Raw genomic sequence first — 23,375 nt, 5'->3', positions numbered from 1 at the left:
GATAGAAACGAAGAAAGAAGTTTTCTTCTTCTTCTTCTTCTTCTTCTTCTTCTTCTTCTTCGTTTGTTTGTTCTTATTATCCAGGAGGCCGTTCCTTTTTATTTCCATCTCCTTTGTCTCTGACAACCAATATCAGGATGATAAACATATGTCCTAAAGCGCGTTTAAGACTACAATGATAAGGTCATTCTGGGGCACCTTGATTTCTTAATGTATTGTTTGGTGGTTAAAAGCACAGGGACTAGGCATGAATTCATATTGAACATGCACATAAATATGCACCGTGGGTTGGCAATTCGTCGCAAGTCCCTGTGGTTAAAAGTTTCATATTGCAACTTTTTTTGTTAACGCCAGTATCAGCTAAACCAAAAAGAAACGGTTGATTATGAAATGTGATAAGCAGAGTATTTAATACAATTTCTATAACTTGAAGCAGAGTTTGTACTCTCTCACAGTTCCATAATGTGTGTTTCAATTTTAGTTTTGTGAGTAATACAATAAGGGATAACCTAGTTTTAACAAGTAAGAGTTTGTCGTCAGAATACCATGATTAATCCAAAACTGAAACCATTGTAATTTGGTATTTGTGGTATAGGAAAACGAAGCTTAAAAATTGCATTCCCGTCAATATCATCTGAATCAAAATCTTCCTCCTGTATTTTGTTGTTGTTTTTTACATGTTGCATTTTTTCTATAATGTTATAAAATATGAGTTGTCCTTTTCTTTTGTTCATAAAAAAAATTCTTTTGGAATACCTGGAACCCACCCTACAGATGAAATGTATTTACTAGGGTTTTAAATGTATTTAGTTCATCTTTCCAAAAAGATATTTTTACAACTGCTTAGACAAAATAACGTATTCCAATCCATAGTTAGCAAGGAGGATTCTGTCAATACAAACATTCAAAATATTTTGTCATGTTTCTGATGTTGTGATCAGCTTTCCACGAGATGTTTAATAAGTGTGTACGAGAGTTTTAATGAGTCTGTATGAGAGTCTTAATGAGTCTGTAAGAGAGTTTTAAAGGGTCTGTATGAGAGTTTTAATGAGTCTGTGTGAGAGTATTAATGAGTCTGTAAGAGAGTTTTAAATACTCTGTATGAGAGTTTTAATGAGTCTGTGTGAGAGTATTAATGAGTCTGTATGAGAGTATGAATGCGTCTGTATGAGTTTTAATGTGAGAGTATTAAGGAGTATATATGAGAGTCTTAATGACCGTGTATGAGAGCTTAAAGACTGTGTATGATAGTTTAAATGAGTCTGTATGAGAGTTTTAATGAGCCTGTGTGATAATTTAAATGAGTCTGTATGATAGTTTTAATAAATCTGTATAATGGTTTTAATGAGTCTGTATGAGAGTTTTAAAGGGTCTGTATGAGAGTTTTAATGAGTCTGTATGATAGTTTTAATGGGTCTGTATGATAGTTTTAATGGGTCTGTATGAGAGTTTTAATGTGTCTGTATAATAGTTTTAATGGGTCTGTATGATAGTTTTAATTGGTCTGTATGAGAGTTTTAATGAGTCTGTATGAGAGTTTTATTGGGTCTGTATCAGAGTTTTAAGGAGTCTGTATCAGAGTTTTAAGGAGTCTGTATCAGAGTTTTAATGGGTCTGTATCAGAGTTTTATTGGGTCTGTATCAGGGTTTGATTGGGTCTGTATCAGGGTTTTAATGAGTCTGTATCAGAATTTTAATGAGTCTGCTGTCACTGATCATGTTCGGTCCTCCTTCTGTGTGGATTTTAATTATTACATCTCTTTTAATTTTGTTTCACTTGTTTTGGATTTCGAAGAAAGATAAAAAAAAAAAAAAAAAAAGTCGATTGAAAAAAAACATTTATTATATTTATCCGTCCGATAGCTGTTTAAATACGACTTCTATTCAATACATTTATCTAAGTTTGAATTTTTAACTACTTTTGTACCCAAATTAAACTTTGGGAGTCAAGAAAACATTTTGTCCGCCCCCATTGCAAATTACACTCCTTATCCAAAATCTCATAAATCATGACACAAAATTTAATTATCATCGCACAGAATAGGAGTGGTCGCTGTGAATTATATTTGGCTATTTTTGATTGACTTGCGTTGATGGTCCCTGACGACGTGACGTCCTCCACGCTATTTTGACTCAAACACATTTTACTGTCATACATGTTACAATTGGTTTAGGCATTATCACAACCATCAAATAACAAACTTGGATACAAACAATATCAAAAATAACCGGCATTACTTACAAAGATGGCGTGTAATTTTGCAAAATCATTATTTACAGTTAGCATTTCATGAGTTTTATAAAACATATCAGTGGAAAATTTGGCGCTGTCCTGAAGCGTCGATGGCCATGTGCGTTTCGACGGGTCAAACAGGAATCATCTAAAGACTGGAAGGCAGTTACATCACTATATCGGCCAGTATCTGGCAATGCTCATTCCTGCTGTAAAATATTGTCACTAGTGTCATCACGCAAGCAGGTGACTGGGTGCACGCACTCTGCATCTTCAGGATGGTCTCCTAAAGCAGCGTTCTATATATATATGAGGCTGGCCCGAACGGCCTCTTGTGCCTTTGGTATTTCAGAAGAAATTGACTTCCTAATTATATGTGTTGAGATATTGATGAAAAAGTCTGTTCTTGTGAAGGTAATCATGTAGCAATGTTCGCGAGATGAGGTAATTTGATTGGTTTGACCGCGAGAGGCACCTTCTCATCAAAACCAAAATAGGTATTCAAAAGGGCGTGGTATAAAGTATGTATAAAAACAAGGTGTGCAACCCAGTTCTTTGTGTGAAATGAAATGGTAAATTACCACAACTGGACGTGACATAATGGACCAATCACGTTACACAACAGGATATGACGTCATTTATCAAATGATACAACAGGATATGACGTTATTATCAAACAGTACTATTTACACAATAAAATGTGACTATATTAAACAGTACTAATTCTACAACAGCTGGTGACGTAAATATCAATTGCTTTTAGTTATCAAACAGGATAAGATGCAATTATCAACCAGTGCAAATGTCTTCCACAGCATAATGTGACATATCAAACAGTACAGTTATCAAACAGGATGCGCCCTAATTATCAAATGGCACTAGCTATATATCAGGATGTGACGTAGCATAACCCTTGGATGTATAAACAAGCTAATGACATATATATCGCAAAAGTAATAAAATAAATCGATGAATATGCATCCAATTTTCTCTAACGACGCTATGGTTGATCCAGTTCCCCTCCCTCGGTTTGGTATCGTACAAGGTACCGATGTCTACCTGCCTCTGACGTAGTCCGGACGATCGATATCCCTATATTGCAATTAATGCTTGTTTTGGAACAGCAAAAAAACGCCTCAAGTCACATGACTTAATACGATATTGGTAATTTTCCACGTCGCATATGATAGCAATTTCTGATTAGCTACGAAGTAATGTGTCTATTTTATAGCCGTGTGTGTGATGAAGAACAGGTTTAAAAGTATATGATATACCTATGACGACCGAACCGATATAAAAAGTGACCAGTGTATGAGGCAATCTATCCGTTTGTTAAGACATAAATACACAGATAACAGTACATAAAAGGAAGTAATTTGCCTTTCTACAACAGAACCCGTAAGCGTATGTCTTCATACCTTTCTGATGGGAGTAGATGGACACGAATTGTCGTAACATTACCTTCCTTTTACAACGACGTGATCCTCAATCTGTCAGTTTTCCTGTTTCTTTGGCGACGAAGTAATGAACATCTAATTACTGTTTCCTATGTATCGCTGTTCCGTGTATCTTTTGGTGGCATTGTGTAGACTGCTGTGGTGGTATATTGTCTCTATTCAAACCCGCATTTACTGTCTCAACGACTTCACTTTAAAAAACACTGTCTGATACTAAAGTCCTTACTTAAAAAGAATCAATATTTTACTCTTTTTTTTGTTTTTTTGTTAACTGTTATCTTATCTTGGCTTTCAATACCAACATTTGTATAATAATTATAGAGTGGTGAACAAAGGTGTGACAATCTGTAAAAATAAGGGGCCGTGTTGGCCAAGTGGTTAACTGTCCTGATACTTTATCACTAGCCCTCCACCTCTTGGTTTCGAGTTCGAAACCCGCGTGGGACAATTGCCTGGTACTAGCCGCGGGTCGGTGTTTTTTCTCCGGGTACTCCGGCTTTCCTCCACCTCATAAACCTAGCTGGCACGTCCTTAAATGACCCTGGCTGTTAATAGGACGTTAACAAAATAAACCAAACCAGTTTGTATCATAATCTACAAAAAAGGTCCCAGATTATTTTTCCGGATTATGAAGACTGGATATATATACGTCATTCATGTGAGGTGTCCAAACTTACCGAAAATTATAAGATAATGTTTTTTTCTGCTTGGCCTAGTTTTAAAAGTTAGTCGGTCTATGTTAAACATGCTGTTTTGCGTCATTTGAGGACGTATAGTAGTAGGGTCGACCCCTATTTCGATTGGTCGACCAAGAACAATTAATCTGTAATATCTATTACATTTTTCATTTGTTAACATCATTCTTTGATACTCAAAACATTTAAAACAAAAAACAAGCATAGACCCGGGGAATTAGTACTTAGCTCTGCGGATCGAATTTTAGATTTTTTTATACACATACTATGCTTCAAGGCATTATGAATGCACGCCATCTTGATAATTGAATTCCTTGAAAGGGAATGCAATTATTTAGCAAAATAAAACCCGATTTCTTCGATATGCAACGGTAACCTCTATCTCAACTGTTTTGACACGATTGAAACATTCCACCTTGTTGTCTTCCCGACATGTAACATAACACTCAGATCGATACGAAATGGCCGACGTCTGATGTTCGGGGAGAATTGTGTCCCTCGACACTTTTGGTGTGATTGACCAGTCAAAGCTCACACTTACCGCCGGTCAAGCACAGGAAACGCGGGTCCCCAATGTCCGTCGATCTGACCATAGAACATTGTTGGTTAGGAAATATGACCAATGGGTTCATTATCTCCAAATTAACACGAGGATAGTTTGAACTGAACAGTCGAATCAATGGAGCAGTGTCTGTAGGTTTACATACCAGTATTTAACTGCTGGTATTTCAATATCAAAGGTCAGGTAGTGTTTAGTTTATTCATTTAGGTTTGCCTGTAATTTGATTTAAGTGTTTGTCATCAAGACATACCCAGATAGAATGATTATGATGATCTAATGTTGGCGTAAAGATGTCTGTTCCGTTGGACCTAAATTCTGATGTAACATCGGAACAACGTTAATATGCAAATCGGCAAAATGATGGTCCAACATGTTGGCGTAATGTTGGCCTAAAGCTTGTTGGCTGTATGTGAAATGTTGGACCAACTTTGGGCAAACTTAAGTGTTGTGTGACAAACATCGGTCCAAAAGTTGGTTGCTGCATGTCAAATGTGGAATAGAAAATATAACAAAACCTCAAAATATAGTGCATTCTATATCAAAATTAGAATCTATTTAATGATCCATATCTGCATTGAATTTCCCAATTCGAATTTCTTTTTATCCTCTCCTCATTCCGGCTATATCTATCTTAGCAAACTGCAGCCAATCCTTGATGAATTGACGAATATCATCATGACTTGCTGGCTGTAGTCAGTATCAATGCCTGAGATTTACGTGTCACAGTCTGTAAAATTGTCTTCCATCGGTGGCCGTCATAATTTGTACCTAACAGTACACAGTTGTTTCATGCCTTATCAGTTAACAGTCAAAACTCTTCCCCGAGGTGTTGGGACCAACCTGATGAACTGTTTCCCGAGGCCGGAGGGCGAGAGAAACAGTTCGTCGGGCTGGTCCCAACACCGAGGACCAAACACCGAGGACCAAACTTTACCAAACATTGCCAAACAAACCAAAGAGTGCATAGAATGACGTTTCTGGTAGGACATATTTTCCGAAAACATTTCAGCGGAGCCAATCAGATTAATGGATTTGGTTCAGGTGTGAAGACAGGTCACGTGGTTACAGACGATGTGCGTACCCAAAATACTTAATAGGTCAGAATTTCAATGGGCCGCCATTCGTTCTCTTGTCTTTGTAGTATTTCATACTAACTTTTATAATATAAGACTAGACATGTCCCTGTGGTCAGGGTAACAGAGGTGCCTATAGCTGTACTACGTTCAGTCTGGCAATGCAATGCGCATGTCTGTTGATGACAGATGTGTCATGCACATATTGTTCCGCTCTGAAACCAATTACGTTTTCTTTGTTCTCTCTTGCCCTTTACGACAATATTGTGTGGATAGATCGTAAAGGGTAAATACAATGACCGCTCTGACCTCAACACTTACCATAAAAGGTTACCGGAGAGGCTAATAACGTCCTAACACATGTAGATCATTGCTCTCAAATTAATCTTTAGTCGTATGTGTTACAGAAAGTCGATGTTCCATCACAATAAACCACTGTTCAACATAGTCGTCTAGCAGGAATGGTGGGGAAAATAATTCCATGTCTCCCGTATGAGGCAAGAGCCTTTGGTTTTATTTCATATCGACATATTAGACTTTTGCCCTACTTTTGCGAGTTATACGTTACTGCTAGGATAACCTATCGAATATATTCTTTATATATACACATAAAACGTTTGGTTACCAATTAACTTAATGGTACTGCATTTAACATCGATTATACTAACTTACATTCCATTTTGGATGATTAATTATTTTGTAATGTCATGTAATGTCATGTAATGTCAAATATTGTCTTTTTTACAGAAGACACAGAGTTTACTGAGCCAAATGTCGACTCGATGATCGGCATGCGCAATGACCTTCCAATCCCTCTCATCATACAGGAAGATACGGACTGTGACGCCACCAGAGTCAGTCCCCAGCCGCCAAAGGACTCGTATGACAAGCTCATCCATTGGCTAGTGGAGATGGCGGATGGTGACGACATTGACCTTAAGGATACGAAAATTGTAGAGGAATTCCGAAAATCACCATTGATTGGCAACGCGGCTAATCGAAAGAAAAATCTTGGTCCTCGGTCCCAATCATACGATATCCACGTAAGTTACGAAGGGCCGCTGTGTAGTAAACCGTCAAGGTCGTGTGGAGACATTGAGGAAGAGACAGAAGCTGAAGGTTACATGGAGAACCAGCCTAAACCAAAGAGCTTCAAACTCTCCCCAGATCCACCTAGATACAACCGCAATCGATCGAGGCTTAAAAAACAGAGCGCTGTATCGTTTGACTCAACATGTGGGGATCCAACTCATTATAAAAGATCCAGTAAATCGTATAGCGACCTTAACGACTCGGCAAACTTCTTCGTAAACCAACAACAAAGCTTATTGCGTAGTCATCATAAAGTCAGACAAGTTCCGAAAACCCAGCGCAACCAGTTCACAAAACAGTATTCGGAACCCGTGCCGAACATCCCTAAAGTGTATATATATGAGAGTATCGACGACAGTACAAGCAATAGCTCTGATCGGAACAGACATCGCTCGTCGAGCGCCAGTCTTGATTCCAAATCCCCAAGGTGTAGCCGTCAAACAACGTTCAGTGACGAAGATGATATAATGTGTGAAAAAAGCAAGTCCTCCCTTCTCCAGCCTCCCATAGAGATAATGACCGTGCGAGAGCACGAGGAGGAAGAGGCAGATGGGGAGGGCGGAGGATTAAGAACAAACCGTCGTAAACACAAGGGCAAGATCTCCGGAATAATCAGTCGAAGTGTGGAGAATTTAATAGGTAAAACATCCCGCTTGAGACATCGCCTGAAGTATCGTAGTTCTAGTCTCTTCACTGTCAACAATGATGATAAGTCTGAAATAACACCAGAACTTCTCAACGACAAACTCTTCCTTAACGACAAACTGCTGGATGGCAATATCGACGACATTTTGTACGCCGTGGATGCTCTGTGGCCGAATGAATGACGTCACTGACATCGGATTACATCATGTGCCATTGTTAAGTGCGTTGTGGTGCTAGCTTGTGCATGTACAGGCATATTTACTGCACGATGAAAGGCGCAACATCTTGTTGAATGAAGGTAAATGGTTAATGTAATTGTTCTCAGCAAGTCAAAACATTTCTGAAAGACAAATGAGTACTATGGAGAATGAAGTCAGAAAGTAACTTACCATTTACAGCGAGTTACTACCGGAAGTGACGTATGTGTGTGACTGTGAACTGCTGATTACTTCACTGGATTATCAAAACTTTATTGCGATTATGATGAGAGAAGGCGGCCAGTGTTTCAATTGGATAATGAATACGATGTATTAATTAAGAAAATGTAAATGACAAGTTCATAAAACTCTTCTACGCAAATACAATGTATAAATTACATCTACATCACGTGACGTAGGTAATGTATTTTGATGCAACAGTTCCTCAAGTACAATTAAAGAAATTTGTTTTAGATACAGATTTTGTCCTGACCATCCATGCGTGGGAGAGTATATCATGTGATGTAATTTAGCCGTCATTCGTATGAAGGATTATTGGACTCGTTACTGTTTTGTGGACGTCTGGAAAACTCTGAACACATGTTTTTACTTTTGATTAACAGTGCTATTTTGAAGCATCAAATTTTTTTTTTATGATCTTACGGGGTTTTTTCACAGCTATAGTATTGATTGTTCTGTATTTTGCTAAAAATCACAGAAAGGCATTACTCGGGCCATAACATCAGCAGAAGTATCTTGGTAGTCCCCTGAGTCACGTGATATACAGAAACTATATTTATGTCACTTTAAAGTACTAGTATAACAAATCACATGTCAATTGATGTTCCCATCTTCATTTAAAACGCAGGATGTATTTTGATACTGACTTAAATGAAATACATTGTTGAACTTCATAGTTAGTTTGAGAAATATACAATAGAGTTTCTTTAAATAAAATAAAAATTTCGTCGTCGTAATGTACTCCAACAAGGAAAATTATCACTGACAGTCAATTATTCAATATATCGTTGGTTCAAAGCAATTTTTGTCAAGGCATAACCGCCAAAATTTTGTAAACTATGGGATAATTAGTCCTGAGACCAAAAACATTCCGTTGTGCCAATTGTGTAATGTATTATTACTGGTAAAACTCGCATAACTATAATTACCGTTTTCCCTTAAAACATGACGGAAACAGTTACCGGAAAACGCCAGTCGCCGTGAGTGCTACGTCACACAACCCCGGCTATGCGATAGCGATGTCCTCAAAGCACGCACAATGGCGCCACACAAAGACCGAGGACCGAGGGTCCGAGACCACTGTTACGCGTCGTGTTTATGGGATCACGGAAGTATTGTAGTTATATATATCCTATGTTTCCTTTTTAATCATTGTTCATTTTGATGTACGTATTTTTTAACGCTGATTATTGGATCAATACGAATTTTCTGCACCGTTTCAACGTGAGTTTTTTAAGCTGTCCCAATAGTGATATAGGGCTAAGTGATCATATTAAAAAAAACTATCGAATTTCTTTACCTGAAATCACTACTTAGCTTTATATAACACATATATTTCCCGATCAGGTAACAGATGTGGATTATAGTATTGTAAAAGTATGATTTTAAATGTCTGTAATTTTTGTTAGTTAAAAAACAGTTTTTAACAACGTATTGCTTTTAAAACTTGTGTATGCAAATATTCATCGAATCAAAGATTTTAAGATAATTTAACATTATATCATATGGTATGTAGAATTAAGCAGGCGGCATATTCAAAACGGTCATGAACCAATGTCACCGAGGTGACGTAGGGAGACTCAATATCGTCCACAGCAGTGTACGGCCTGACCTTGTGATTCCGAACTGTCCACATCATGATATATAATTGTAATTCCGAATGGTTCAAATCATAATCTCACGATTCCAAACGAATCAGTGACAGATTCGTTCACTTATTTTGAAGTGCGGTTGAGAAATAAAGTGCTATACCAAATCTTCTGTTGACTTGTTTAATACACACCCACAGCCTAGCATAGGTAGCCACCAACTACTACCATGGTGCCTGCCTCAAAGTAGTCCTAGATGCCCACGAGGCGACAAACCCGGCAAATATGTAATTTGTACGTCACTATGGAATTGATAAACGTACAACATTAGTAGTTATGAATCCTTTTGGAGTTGATGTTCCCAGGACAAAATCTATCGAAGGGAACTCGGTGTATTAAACAGTTGCCGACCTTGTGAATCTCGAATGACATCAATAGGTGTTCAGGATACTTTTAAATGAAGAGAATGCAGAATGGTTAAATAAAAACCTACTAGTTGATATTTATCCGCGTTTTATCAGCACTACCTTGTAATCGTAATTCGATAGGGTCTGACATCGTAACATGCCACCTAAAAGAAGTATTTGCTGTTGATATACTACCGGCGTATGACCTTGACATTTTGAGAACGCTGAATGTGGTTATTCTTATCTTACCGTCGCTCAGATGATCTGGTGGGTCTGGCCTACAGTGGACCCGGGCCTGACCTGCAATGACCTTTACCTTTTGAAAATACCATCATCAGATTGCAGCCTATTGCCCTGCGTCCATGGTCCGTGGTCCGTCCGTAAACTATCCTCGTTATCGTTTCTTTTTTAAAGAAATTTTGGACGGGCATTTGTGAAACGTGATGGGTAGGCTCCCCTTGGTCATAGTTGAGCCCGTTAAATTTTGACACTACTTGGAAAATTATATTACCGACAGGAAGCCATCTTGGATTTTGATAGTTGAAGCTTGTAAATTATCGTTATTTCTTGAGAAGTACTGGAAGGGTATTTTTAAAGCTTGACGTGTAGGTTCCAGTTTTTGAGTCTGATCACGAAACGGTTGTACTGAAAGGATACTTCTCAACCTGGATGTGTAGGGTCCAGTTGGCTTGTTCATTTGATCCTAAACAGAATGATTGACAGGCGGACAATGTATCCATGTTGTTTATTATTTCTCTTAGTGTTCTTAGCGGATTTCTCGTATGTATGCCACTTGCTTTCAGATGATTAACAGGGAAAGAGGAAACATGAGCAAAGTAGAGAAAGAGCCAGTCTTGCATGGACCCAATAAAGTAAATTCAATAGGCGAGCTCCAATATCTCCCCGATATTAATAGAATCTTTCCCTATCTAGAAGGTGTGATAGCGAAATCGCCAACCCGAGGGACGATATTATAGGTTGTCCAACCCGAGGGACGATATTATAGGTTGTCCAACCCGAGGGACGATGATATAGGTTGTCCAACCCGAGGGACGATATTATAGGTTGTCCAACCCGAGGGACGATAATATAGGTTGTCCAACCCGAGGGACGATAATATAGGTTGTCCAACCCGAGGGACGATATTATAGGTTGTCCAACCCGAGGGACGATAATATAGGTTGTCCAACCCGAGGGACGATATTATAGGTTGTCCAACCCGAGGGACGATATTATAGGTTGTCCAACCCGAGGGACGATATTATAGGTTGTCCAACCCGAGGGACGATATTATAGGTTGTCCTACCCGAGGGACGATAATATAGGTTGTCCAACCCGAGGGACGATAATATAGGTTGTCCAACCCGAGGGACGATAATATAGGTTGTCCAACCCGAGGGACGATAATATAGGTTGTCCAACCCGAGGGACGATATTATAGGTTGTCCAACCCGAGGGACGATGATATAGGTTGTCCAACCGGAGGGACGATATTATAGTTTGTCCTACCCGAGGGACGATATTATAGGTTGTCCAACCCGAGGGACGATGATATAGGTTGTCCAACCCGAGGGACGATATTATAGGTTGTCCAACCCGAGGGACGATAATATAGGTTGTCCAACCCGAGGGACGATGATATAGGTTGTCCAACCCGAGAGTCGGACAATCAAGAATATCATCCCGAGGATGGGAGATTTATCTGACACGTCCTCAAGGTAGGGGGTGATTATTTGTCTCCCATCTGATTTTTTAATAACTTAGGGTCCAGTTCCAACATTGAAAAGAAATATTGCAATGCAACACAATCTTGACGTGGTGTGATTGAATTGTCGCCGTGACGTCATTTTTCTTACCCTGGCCAGCCAAACTTTTACACGAGGGTTGAGATATCCTTGTTCGCGAAACAGACCCACGATTGATCATTTTTCTCACATACTTGCAACCAAACATAAGTTTTCATCGCGCCGTCTTCAATGCTCCTTGGAATGTGCGTCACAATTTATGACGTCATCACTTACGACTTGGTTACTCAAAGTAAAATGATGACGTTACGTTATTGTGAGCAGCGTCATATAGCGCGTGTCGGCTGTCTTTATAGACAACCTATTATTATTGAATACGACCTTCTGCTTGGTCGCGATAGCATCCTGTTACTGTTGAATACGACTTTCTGATTGGTCGCGATAACTACCTCTAACTGTTGAATACGACCTTCTGATTAGTGGCGATAAACACCTGCTACTGTTGAATACGAGTTTCTGATTGGGCGACGACCTGTTACTGTTGAATACGACCTTCTGATTGGTCGCGATATCCATCTGTTACTGTTAAATACGACCTTCTGATTGGTTGCGATAACATTCTGTTACTGTTGAATACGACCTTCTGATTGGTCGCGATAACATTCTGTTACTGTTGAATACGACCTTCTGATTGGTCGCGATAACATTCTGTTACTGTTGAATACGACTTTCTCTTCTTTAATTGTATATTGATCACATTGATGATAAAAACATTTCATATCACATTTATTAGAAAACTATTCAATAAAAAAATAGCAACACATGATTACATATTTCGAAAAGAACGTTTACTGTCCAAACCAAGACCATACATTTACCACTAAATCCACTATTCAAATAACACTGTCGCAACTGGATTAACATCCCGAAATAGTCCGGTGATTCTCAATATATATTAAGCATCATAAACACTGTGTATACACTCACACATACATATATATGTATATTTGAGAAATTTCCGTATTCAGCAAATATAGAAATAAAACTAAAAGGCTGGTAAACACGACAAGTTGTAAATCAGCACATTCTTTTCTTCTTCAGATGTGTTTTACACAGCGTACATAGATAAGAATTATGACGTCATATATTTCTGAGAAGAAAAAAAGAAAGGGTCCTGATTGCCGGTGTCGACCACTAATGTCCAATAGCACCTTTACTCGTTGTTTACCGAGTATGCTTCTTCTCTGTGATTCCTGATAACTTGTCAGGTCGATGATGAGAGGATTTATTATTTATTAACCACGTAAAACGCCCGAGGGGATGGACTAACAGGCAGCAAACAGCGAATCAATCATTAGGCATGCATTATGGATAGACGCTATTGTGAAATGAGCTAAACAACACAAACCTCAGGAAATTGCTTATAATGATTGGGTTTTTTATGATCCGGTACAAAGGCAGCATACAAATGTTGAAATTAAAATGTTAATACAATGTAGTTTAAAATGTTAATCATTCCGACTGTTTTTATACTTAGAGATACTCAAACTAACATTTTCAGTGGAAGTGAATAGAGACTTCGGAATCGCCTCGCCCTTCGATGTACATATCGATGTCTTATTACTGGTTACGATATTCGTATGCTGGTGCTGTACCATCGTTATGCGAGTTATCCGCCCTTTGTGAAATATGCGTGGCAGTATAATAGTAAGGAGTATCTACCCTTTATGATATACCCCTGGCGGTATGTAATAGAATTATCTACCCTTTATGATATACCCCTGGCGGTATGTACAATGTAATAGGAGTATCTACCCTTTATGATATACCCGTGGCGGTATGTAATAGAATTATCTACCCTTTATGATATACCCGTGGCGGTATGTAATAGAATTATCTACCCTTTATGATGTACCCGTGGCGGTATGTAATAGAATTTTCTACCCTTTATGATATACCCGTGGCGGTATGTAATAGGAGTATCTACCCTTTATGATATACCCCTGGCGGTATGTAATAGGAGTATCTACCCTTTATGATATACCCGTGGCGGTATGTAATAGAATTTTCTACCCTTTATGATATACCCGTGGCGGTATGTAATAGGAGTATCTACCCTTCATGATATACCCCTGGCGGTATGTAATAGAATTTTCTACCCTTTATGATATACCCGTGGCGGTGTGAGGTTGTACTTAGTTGTCTACCCTATGTCCGTGGTCGTATGTGAGAGGAGTTGTCTACCTCTTGTTTGCCCTTTGTGATATGTCCGTGGTCGTATGTGAGAGGAGTTGTCTACCCTTTGTGATATGTCCGTGGTCGTATGTGAGAGGAGTTGTCTACCCTTTGTGATATGTCCGTGGTCGTATGTGAGAGGAGTTGTCTACCCTTTGTGATATGTCCGTGGTCGTATGTGAGAGGAGTTGTCTACCCTTTGTGATATGTCCGTGGTCGTTTGTGATAGGAGTTGTCTACCCTTTGTGATATGTCCGTGGTCGTATGTGAGAGGAGTTGTCTACCCTTTGTTTGCCCTTTGTGATATGTCCGTGGTCGTGTGAGAGGAGTTGTCTACCCTTTGTGATATATCCGTGGTCGTTTGTGATAGGCTTTGTGATATGTCCGTGGTCGTACGTATGTGATAGGAGTTGTCTTCCCTTCGTGATATGTCTGTGGTGGGGTGCGGATGTTAAAATGAAAATGAACTATTATTTAACATCGTTTAGAATCAAGCAGCATCTGTTCTACACCGCTTTCACTACAATGCAATTAAGGGCTAATGTCGTAGCGTGCACCGAAAGCTTGTTCTACGGTAGAGTGTTCTGAACGCTTGACTTTACTCATCCTGACAGCATTCTACTGACATTAGAACTATGACTACCGAAGCATCAGGCAGGCAAACACCCACCATATGGCTTCCATTTGTACTGTGTGCATGTTGATCTGCGTTCAAAGTAGCTTACTCTTCATGCCAGGTTTTCGCAATTTCATTTGACGTGAGGTGTCATGTGTATACCATATTTGAATATAGCAGTCGGATTGCCATATTTTGACTACATATACCATTTTCGAGTACATCATTGTCAATAAAGTTGGCATATAATCAGAAATACTGGTTTCATGATGTTGCTATGATTATCCTTCCCAGCTACATGTGTGTAGCTCATCCCCCTCGTAGTGTAAGTCGTCATGTCAACAACATGACATCTCTAACCTCCGCGTTGACACTCGGCTTAAGCTATCTTTCCACTGTGTTGACACATTGACGATAACAACATTGCTTTACTTATCTTTCCAGTGTGTTGACACATTGATGACAACAGTGCTTTAGCTATCTCTCCAGTGTGTTGACACATTGATGACAACAGTGCTTTAGCTATCTCTCCAGTGTGTTGACACATTGACGACAACAACGGTGCTTTAGCTATCTCTCCAGTGTGTTGACACATTGATGACAACAACCGTGCTTTAGCTATCTCTCCAGTGTGTTGACACATTGATGACAACCGTGCTTTAGCTATCTCTCCAGTGTGTTGACACATTGACGATAACAACAGTGCTTTAGCTATCTCTCTAGTGTGTTGACACATTGATGACAACAGTGCTTAAGCTATCTCTCCAGTGTGTTGACACATTGATGACAAAACCGTGCTTTAGCTATCTCTCCAGTGTGTTGACACATTGATGACAACAGTGCTTTAGCTATTTCTCCAGTGTGTTGACACATTGACGACAACAACGGTGCTTAAGCTGTCTCTCCAGTGTGTTGACACATTGATGACAACAGTGCTTTAGCTATCTTTCCAGTGTGTTGACACATTGACGACAACAACGGTGCTTAAGCTGTCTCTCCAGTGTGTTGACACATTGATGATAACAGTGCTTTAGCTATCTTTCCAGTGTGTTGACACATTGATGACAACAGTGCTTTAGCTATCTCTCCAGTGTGTTGACACATTGACGACAACAACGGTGCTTAAGCTGTCTCTCCAGTGTGTTGACACATTGATGACAACAGTGCTTTAGCTATCTCTCCAGTGTGTTGACACATTGATGACAACAGTGCTTTAGCTATCTCTCCAGTGTGTTGACACATTGATGACAACCGTGCTTTAGCTATCTCTCCAGTGTGTTGACACATTGACGATAACAACAGTGCTTTAGCTATCTCTCCAGTGTGTTGACACATTGATGACAACCGTGCTTTAGCTATCTCTCCAGTGTGTTGACACATTGACGATAACAACAGTGCTTTAGCTATCTTTCCACTGTGTTGACACATTGATGACAACAGTGCTTTAGCTATCTCTCCAGTGTGTTGACACATTGATGACAACAGTGCTTTAGCTATCTCTCCAGTGTGTTGACACATTGACGACAACAACAGTGCTTTAGCTATCTCTCCAGTGCGTTGACACATTGATGACAACAGTGCTTTAGCTATCTCTCCAGTGTGTTGACACATTGACGACAACAGTGTTTTAGTTATCTCTCCAGTGTGTTGACACATTGACGATGACAACATTGATTAAGCGATTTCTCAAGTATGTTGACACCTTGACAGTTCTTTAACTCCTCATTGTTGACTCCTTGACAGTTCTTTAACTCCTCATTGTTGACACCTTAGTGATAATAGAATTGATCTAGATCTTCCTCAGTCAATATTTCGCTTACATCTTGGAGAAAATAAAATTCAGGCTGCTACAAACGGCTTTGTTCAATTACAATAAAAGTCATTTTAATTTACATCAAAACTAAAAGATCACAAACGCTAGTGCAATCTATCGCTAATGAAGTCGTGTTTATAGTTTTGTCAATGAGACTGGAAATTAAAATCAAACAACACCCAAACCACAATTAACGTGGTGTATTCTTTATCATTGAATTCAGAACATGTTGTACAGTCGCAATTACGTCATGAATAAACTATGTCACGGTACATGGTACATTAATTAAGGTGAGCGGAAATATATTGGTGTCTCCATCAGCGACTCTGCAATCGACACCAAAGCCAACATGAACTCTTAATAGCTAGAAACAGTCCCATAGGAGTCACTGAGACTAGAGAATTCTGGTCAACATCCTCTCAAAGACTGTGTCAAGTGTTTCTCTGGTTACCCCGAGAGATTAGAGTTCAGACTGATGGGCTGGAAGCGATGGGGTTTGTAGGAGTCACGAAAACAATTAACGTCTGGTTGAAAGGATCAGAAAGTTCGAACGGTGACTTTTGGATTGCTCAAGCTCCCGAGTAGCTAGTAACACTATTCGGTCACCAACTGCCGTAGCATGGCGATTGGCATCCATTGGAGGATTTACAAACGACGCTTAGGATAGCACCTTTCAATGGAAATTGAGAGAAATAGATACGATACAGCAAAATATTAATTAAACGTCATCATTCAGCCGTTTCGTACGGTGGCCCAACTATGATTTTAAACATGATCTGACGTGGTTTCATGATCTGGTCAAATTTTTGTCAGTTCTGATGAGGTTTCATGATCTGATCCAAATGTTAGTTCTGGTGATGTTTCATAAGTCTGTGTCTAATGTTAGTTCTGGTGATGTTTCATTAGTCTGGTTCAAATGTTTGTTCTGGTGAGGTTTCATGATCTGGTCCAAATTTTGTGTTCCGGTGTGGTGTCATTGATTTGGTCCGATTTTTTTTTTTTTTTTTTTAATTTAATTTTTTTTTCAAATTTGATTTGCCGAAGAAATCTGTAATGAATTAAAATGCTGGTACCGTGTGATAGGAAGGGGGTAACGACACATACATGTAAAGTCATAAAACCAATCAATCTCAACACATTTACTTACCTTTCATATTAATGTCAAACCAATAAACGATCAAAGCAAAAGAGTAAAAACAATACACAATAAAATAATACACAGACAAAATAAACCACTGGTGATTGGCAGATAAAGCTAGTCAATCAGGTCACCATTCCCCACTGGTGATTGGCTGGTAACTTGAATCTGTCAGGTCACCAATCCTCACAGCTGATTGGCTGGTAACTCGGGCCAATCAGGTCACAAATCCCTATTGGTGATTGGCAGATAGATATGACCTTGATCCGTAACGTAACCAATCTCCACTGTTGTTTAGCATATAACCCTGTTTAGTTACATTACCAGTCCCCTAAAGTGATCGACTGGTAAGGTAGTTCAAACCAAAACAGCAGGATGGCTTGTAACTTAGATTGGGAGGATTTCCCCTATTCACATCAATGTGACAAGTAACTCTGTTCAGATAGGTGACCAATAGTTCTCGTAATGTGTGTCACCTCTGCTGTCATCGTCGTACAAAAAAAACGGGAAACGATGAATATTTCACGAAACCTATAATGCTGGGTATTGATTAGCGCTGCCCAATATAGCACGTGTTGGGACCCAATTACCTTAATTGTCTTGTGATTTACACGCCTGCATTAGTACAGGCAAGACAGATGACGGGGTCATCGGGGTCAATGTATACCACGTGACATAAAATCACCAATCATCTCCGTACAGTTAGCTGTTATGTTCCAGGGTTATGTTCTTGTTATTGTTCCACGATGATGAAAATAATCTGAGCTAATATATCCAGTTTATTTGATGATTCATGAAGACACAGGCACGCGTTGATCATCAAAGACAACTGTGTAATATTGATATGTACTACAGACATGCTCCCACATAACAATGTTATTTGCCTGAGCTTCCCTACCTTGGTGAGAACATACATGTATATATAATCAGCATGTGATATCAATATAAACAATTACATAGCGGAACATCTCTTTCTGCCATTTGACTTTGTTATAATAATCGAAAGTTAACATACTTGGAATCTCCAAGTGATAGTCAGTGTGTAAGATTTAAGCATCAGCAAAAAAAAAGAAGATTTTCCTTAATTAGACCAGATATAAAAACTCACCGAAAATGACCTTGATATTTGACCAATCACTCTAGCAAACAAGGCCATCCTAAGGTATGTTGTCACCCTGATGAGGGTAGCTCTGTCTAACACTTGTAATGGTGTTGTCACCCTGATGACGGTAGCTCTGTCTAACACTTGTAATGGTACGTTATCACCCTGATGACGGTAGCTCTGTCTAACACTTGTAATGGTACGTTGTCACCCTGATGACGGTAGCTCTGTCTAACACTTGTAATGGTACGTTATCACCCTGATGACGGTAGCTCTGTCTAACACTTGTAATGGTACGTTATCACCCTGATGAGGGTAGCTCTGTCTAACACTTGTAATGGTGTTGTCACCCTGATGACAGTAGCTCTGTCTAACACTTGTAATGGTACGTTATCACCCTGATGGTGGTAGCTCTGTCTAACACTTGTAATGGTACGTTATCACCCTGATGACGGTAGCTCTGTCTAACACTTGTAATGGTACGTTATCACCCTGATGACGGTAGCTCTGTCTAACACTTGTAATGGTACGTTATCACCCTGATGATGGTAGCTCTGTCTAACACTTGTAATGGTATGTTGTCACCCTGATGATGGTAGCTCTGTCTAACACTTGTAATGGTATGTTGTCACCCTGATGATGGTAGCTCTGTCTAACACTTGTAATGGTACGTTATCACCCTGATGATGGTAGCTCTGTCTAACACTTGTAATGGTATGTTGTCACCCTGATGATGGTAGCTCTGTCTAACACTTGTAATGGTACGTTATCACCCTGATGACGGTAGCTCTGTCTAACACTTGTAATGGTACGTTATCACCCTGATGGTGGTAGCTCTGTCTAACACTTGTAATGGTACGAGGGTAGCTCTGTCTAACACTTGATAATGGTGTGTCACCCTGATGGGAAGTAGCTCTGTCTAACACTTGTAATGGTACGTTATCCAACCCTGAGGGACCTGGTAGCTCTGTCTAACACTTGTAATGGTACGTTATCACCCTGATGACGGTAGCTCTGTCTAACACTTGTAATGGTACGTTATCACCCTGATGGTGGTAGCTCTGTCTAACACTTGTAATGGTATGTTGTCACCCTGATGACGGTAGCTCTGTCCTTTTGTAGCCACTAATGACCTCATTAAACAATTTAGAGCATGGTATATGCTATATAGGACAATTGGGTTGAAGTGTTTTGCTCATTCACGACACAACCACAGCAGCAATGGAAGGTCCTTGATCTCCATGAGAAACACATGTACAAACCACCCTTGTTTTGGGGTAGCTAGATTATGATATAAACAGACTGATGTATGATAGTAAAAAGTAACCCCTTCAATATGAGACATCAAATTTTATTTTAATAGGTTAATTCAATACAGAATTTTGTTGTTTCATTGAAGACTCCAAGGAAGATGGAATCCATAAAGATGATTAAAACACTCCAAAATGTAATGTTTATATTCAGTGAAAGTTTAGTTAAAATACAATTGATTTTAATCAAATTTATTATAGTTTTAAACAAGGTAGCCATCACATTTTAAATAAATCAATTTTGATTATAAATACAACTGTATATGGTTCAACTACAAAAGCCTAACTTTGTTTTGTAATAGAAGAACAATACTGATAAATTCCCTTTACAGTAATTACAGTCCAGTTGCCTCACCACACAATATAGTCTATGAAGATGTAACATGTATTGTTTAGAATTTTTCACAGATTTTCATTTTACCTGATGCACATGCATATTGAAAGGCCTTGAAATAAGGCATACATAGAATGTAATGTAACACCAATGGCAAAACCCAAAATCTTTATAATGCCAAATGTCAAACAAGGAACATCTTTGTATTATGTATTGTTTACTGTGTATCATATCAGTTTACATTATTGTTTCCGCAATGAATCAAATTTGTCATCAATTCTTACAAGTAGTGTGATGTATAACCAACACTACATAAAAATGAGCTGGAATAAAATTTACAGCTGAAAAACAAAAGAAAAATAAATAGATTGCCTTTTTTTACAATAAAAGAGAACTTTTACCATCTATAAAATCTGCACCCTCTTCCAAAGTTGGTACAATTTTGAATGTACATACAAATGTATACAACTTATATAAATAGTAAATTGAAACTGATGTGGGGCAGAGGTAACATAAAACAATTGTCTCAAAAGATTCACACTCACATAATTAAGAAAATACAGTAGAGTATTTACAAAAATAAACTGATGCAGAAAAAAAGCCTTAGGTTGAGACACATTGAGACTGTACAAATACAAAGGCTTGATTGATTTCTAAAAAAAAAATGAATAAAAAAATAAAACAAAAACTCTGAAGTAGTTGAATCATTCATGGATTCTAATATTGTTTGATTATTAACACATTATCATTTTACAGTATGTACATGTATGTATGATTTAAGTTGATCAGATGTGGAAATATCAATAGAGAAAGGCACCGTAACACAATAACACAGGCTTAGCACCACCCGTGTGTGTTCTATAAAACCAAAGTCCAAAAGTAAACCCTCTAATATAATCACATGAATCAAAACCTTTGTATAAAACTGTAAAATTATTTTAAGTGTAAGGCAGATATGAATTTGATCATTCTGTCAAAAAATATAGTGCAGAAAGCAATCAACCAATCAGATCACAGTAGACTCATTAAATACGGGGGGAATATATGACAATATTCAAACGTGAGAGACGGGTTTAGGTAAAAAGTCTATCAAGCAAGTTTCATCAAAATCTGATCATTCTTTAAAAAAAAGATATCTTGCAGAAAGCGAATTCGGATGGACATAACCCATTTGTACACCCTCAGATCAACAAAATTGTGCAGGTGATAATAAGCTGTATGTTATATTAATACATAACACTTCAAAGGATGTTTAAACATCGGCTTCTAACAGTATATAAGGTGCAGTTCACATACAGTAACCACTCAAAGGACTAGTATTAGGCATGCATATAGTAGGTATACAGACTATTTCTGACCCAAGATCCTTACAAGGTGGAAATCATAAAATGCAGGCTAATACTAACTCAATAACTACTGAACACATCCTGTACAATGTTGTGTTTTTGTATGAAGTGATACGTCAATGTATAGCAATATTTCCAGAAGGACCTACACAAAATATTAACACTAATTATACAATATGCAAGTGTAGAATACTACAAATAAGTACCAACTGCAATGGTGACCTCTCTCTAAAATTATTTCATTGTTATATCACACATCCATATACCAATAATATGGGACAATCCGTTTCAACTAATCAGTGATCAGGCCCACAGAAGTCTCAGCAGGGTTTGACATGTCCTTTGTACCAAATTTGGGCGATACTGAGTGGTATTTGACCCTCAGGTATTCATAAGACTTAGATTGGCACCCTTTTTATACAAAATGGATGAAGTCATCTATATATATATAATATATATATAGCATTATTTACAGTAGTATAGGATACAAAATATAGTGAAATGTATGTACTACACAAATGATTCTAATGGGCATGGCTTTACACTATCTCCATCCCGCTCCAACAACAATACATATCTCTGTGTATACCAGCATATATATATAGTTAATATATATTTTTCACAAAGCAACAAAATACTAATTCTCATTGAGAGCAGAAAATATCCAAATTTCAAATAACACCAAAGTGACCTGCAGGCCGTGGAAGCTAATTAAAAGTCATCTCACTGAATCAGGAAAAGAAAATCATGACAGAGTTTAATATACCCTAAATTTGATTAAACAATGCATTTGATTTTCGACTTATCAGGCAGCTTCATATTGTCTCCAAATGCTTTTACCTATTATTGATGAAATTCTACACTGAAATTTTGGCTAAAATAACAAACCTAGCTCTGCGACAGAAAAATTCAGAAACAGTGCTTAGGGCACCAAATTACAATGTATTTACAAATCTTCTGCAATATCGCCTACAATGGACCATGAAATAATCACTATTTCCTCTGGCCATGATGCATGTGCATACAGTAGGTAGTAATCGCTATCTTCAATGGTCCATGTCCAAACACTATCTATAGTAATCACTATCTTCACTGGTCCATGTCCGTCCAGTATTAATCACTATCTTCACTGGTCCATATCCGTCCAGTAGTAATCACTATCTTCAATGGTCCATATCCGTCCAGTAGTAATCACTATCTTCACTGGTCCATATCCGTCCAGTAGTAATCACTATCTTCACTGGTCCATGTCCGTCCAGTAGTAATCACTATCTTCACTGGTCCATGTCCGTCCAGTAGTAATCACTATCTTCACTGGTCCATGTCCGTCCAGTAGTAATCACTATCTTCACTGGTCCATATCCGTCCAGTAGTAATCACTCTCTTCAATGGTCCATATCCATCCAGTAGTAATCACTATCTTCACTGGTCCATGTCTGTCCAGTAGTAATCACTATCTTCCTCTGAGTTGGCATGATTATCAGAGTCGGACTTTTCTTCCATCATCAACAAACTGTTGACATTACCCGGCGTGACATCGAACAGT

At 38.5% G+C, this 23,375-nt stretch overlaps 1 protein-coding gene across 1 annotated transcript; it reads left to right on the top strand.

Annotated features, from left to right (window-relative positions):
- Positions 1-6,774: 6,774 nt before the first annotated feature.
- LOC117324104 lies at positions 6,775-9,944 on the top strand. Its single transcript, XM_033879764.1, has one exon. It carries the CDS (start codon positions 6,803-6,805, stop codon positions 7,937-7,939), a length of 1,137 nt encoding a protein of 378 aa, XP_033735655.1. The 5' UTR covers positions 6,775-6,802; the 3' UTR covers positions 7,940-9,944.
- Positions 9,945-23,375: the final 13,431 nt, after the last annotated feature.

This window comes from Pecten maximus, chromosome 3 (genome assembly GCF_902652985.1).
Source record: "Pecten maximus chromosome 3, xPecMax1.1, whole genome shotgun sequence".
Taxonomy (NCBI): Eukaryota; Metazoa; Mollusca; class Bivalvia; order Pectinida; family Pectinidae; genus Pecten; species Pecten maximus.
The sequence above is the reverse complement of the archived record's forward strand: the minus strand, read 5'-3'. Positions and strand labels throughout refer to the sequence as shown.

Excerpts from the sequence above, each read along its gene's own strand:
- LOC117324104 (XM_033879764.1), top strand. The coding sequence starts at position 6,803 with ATGATCGGCATGCGCAATGACCTTCCAATCCCTCTCATCATACAGGAA.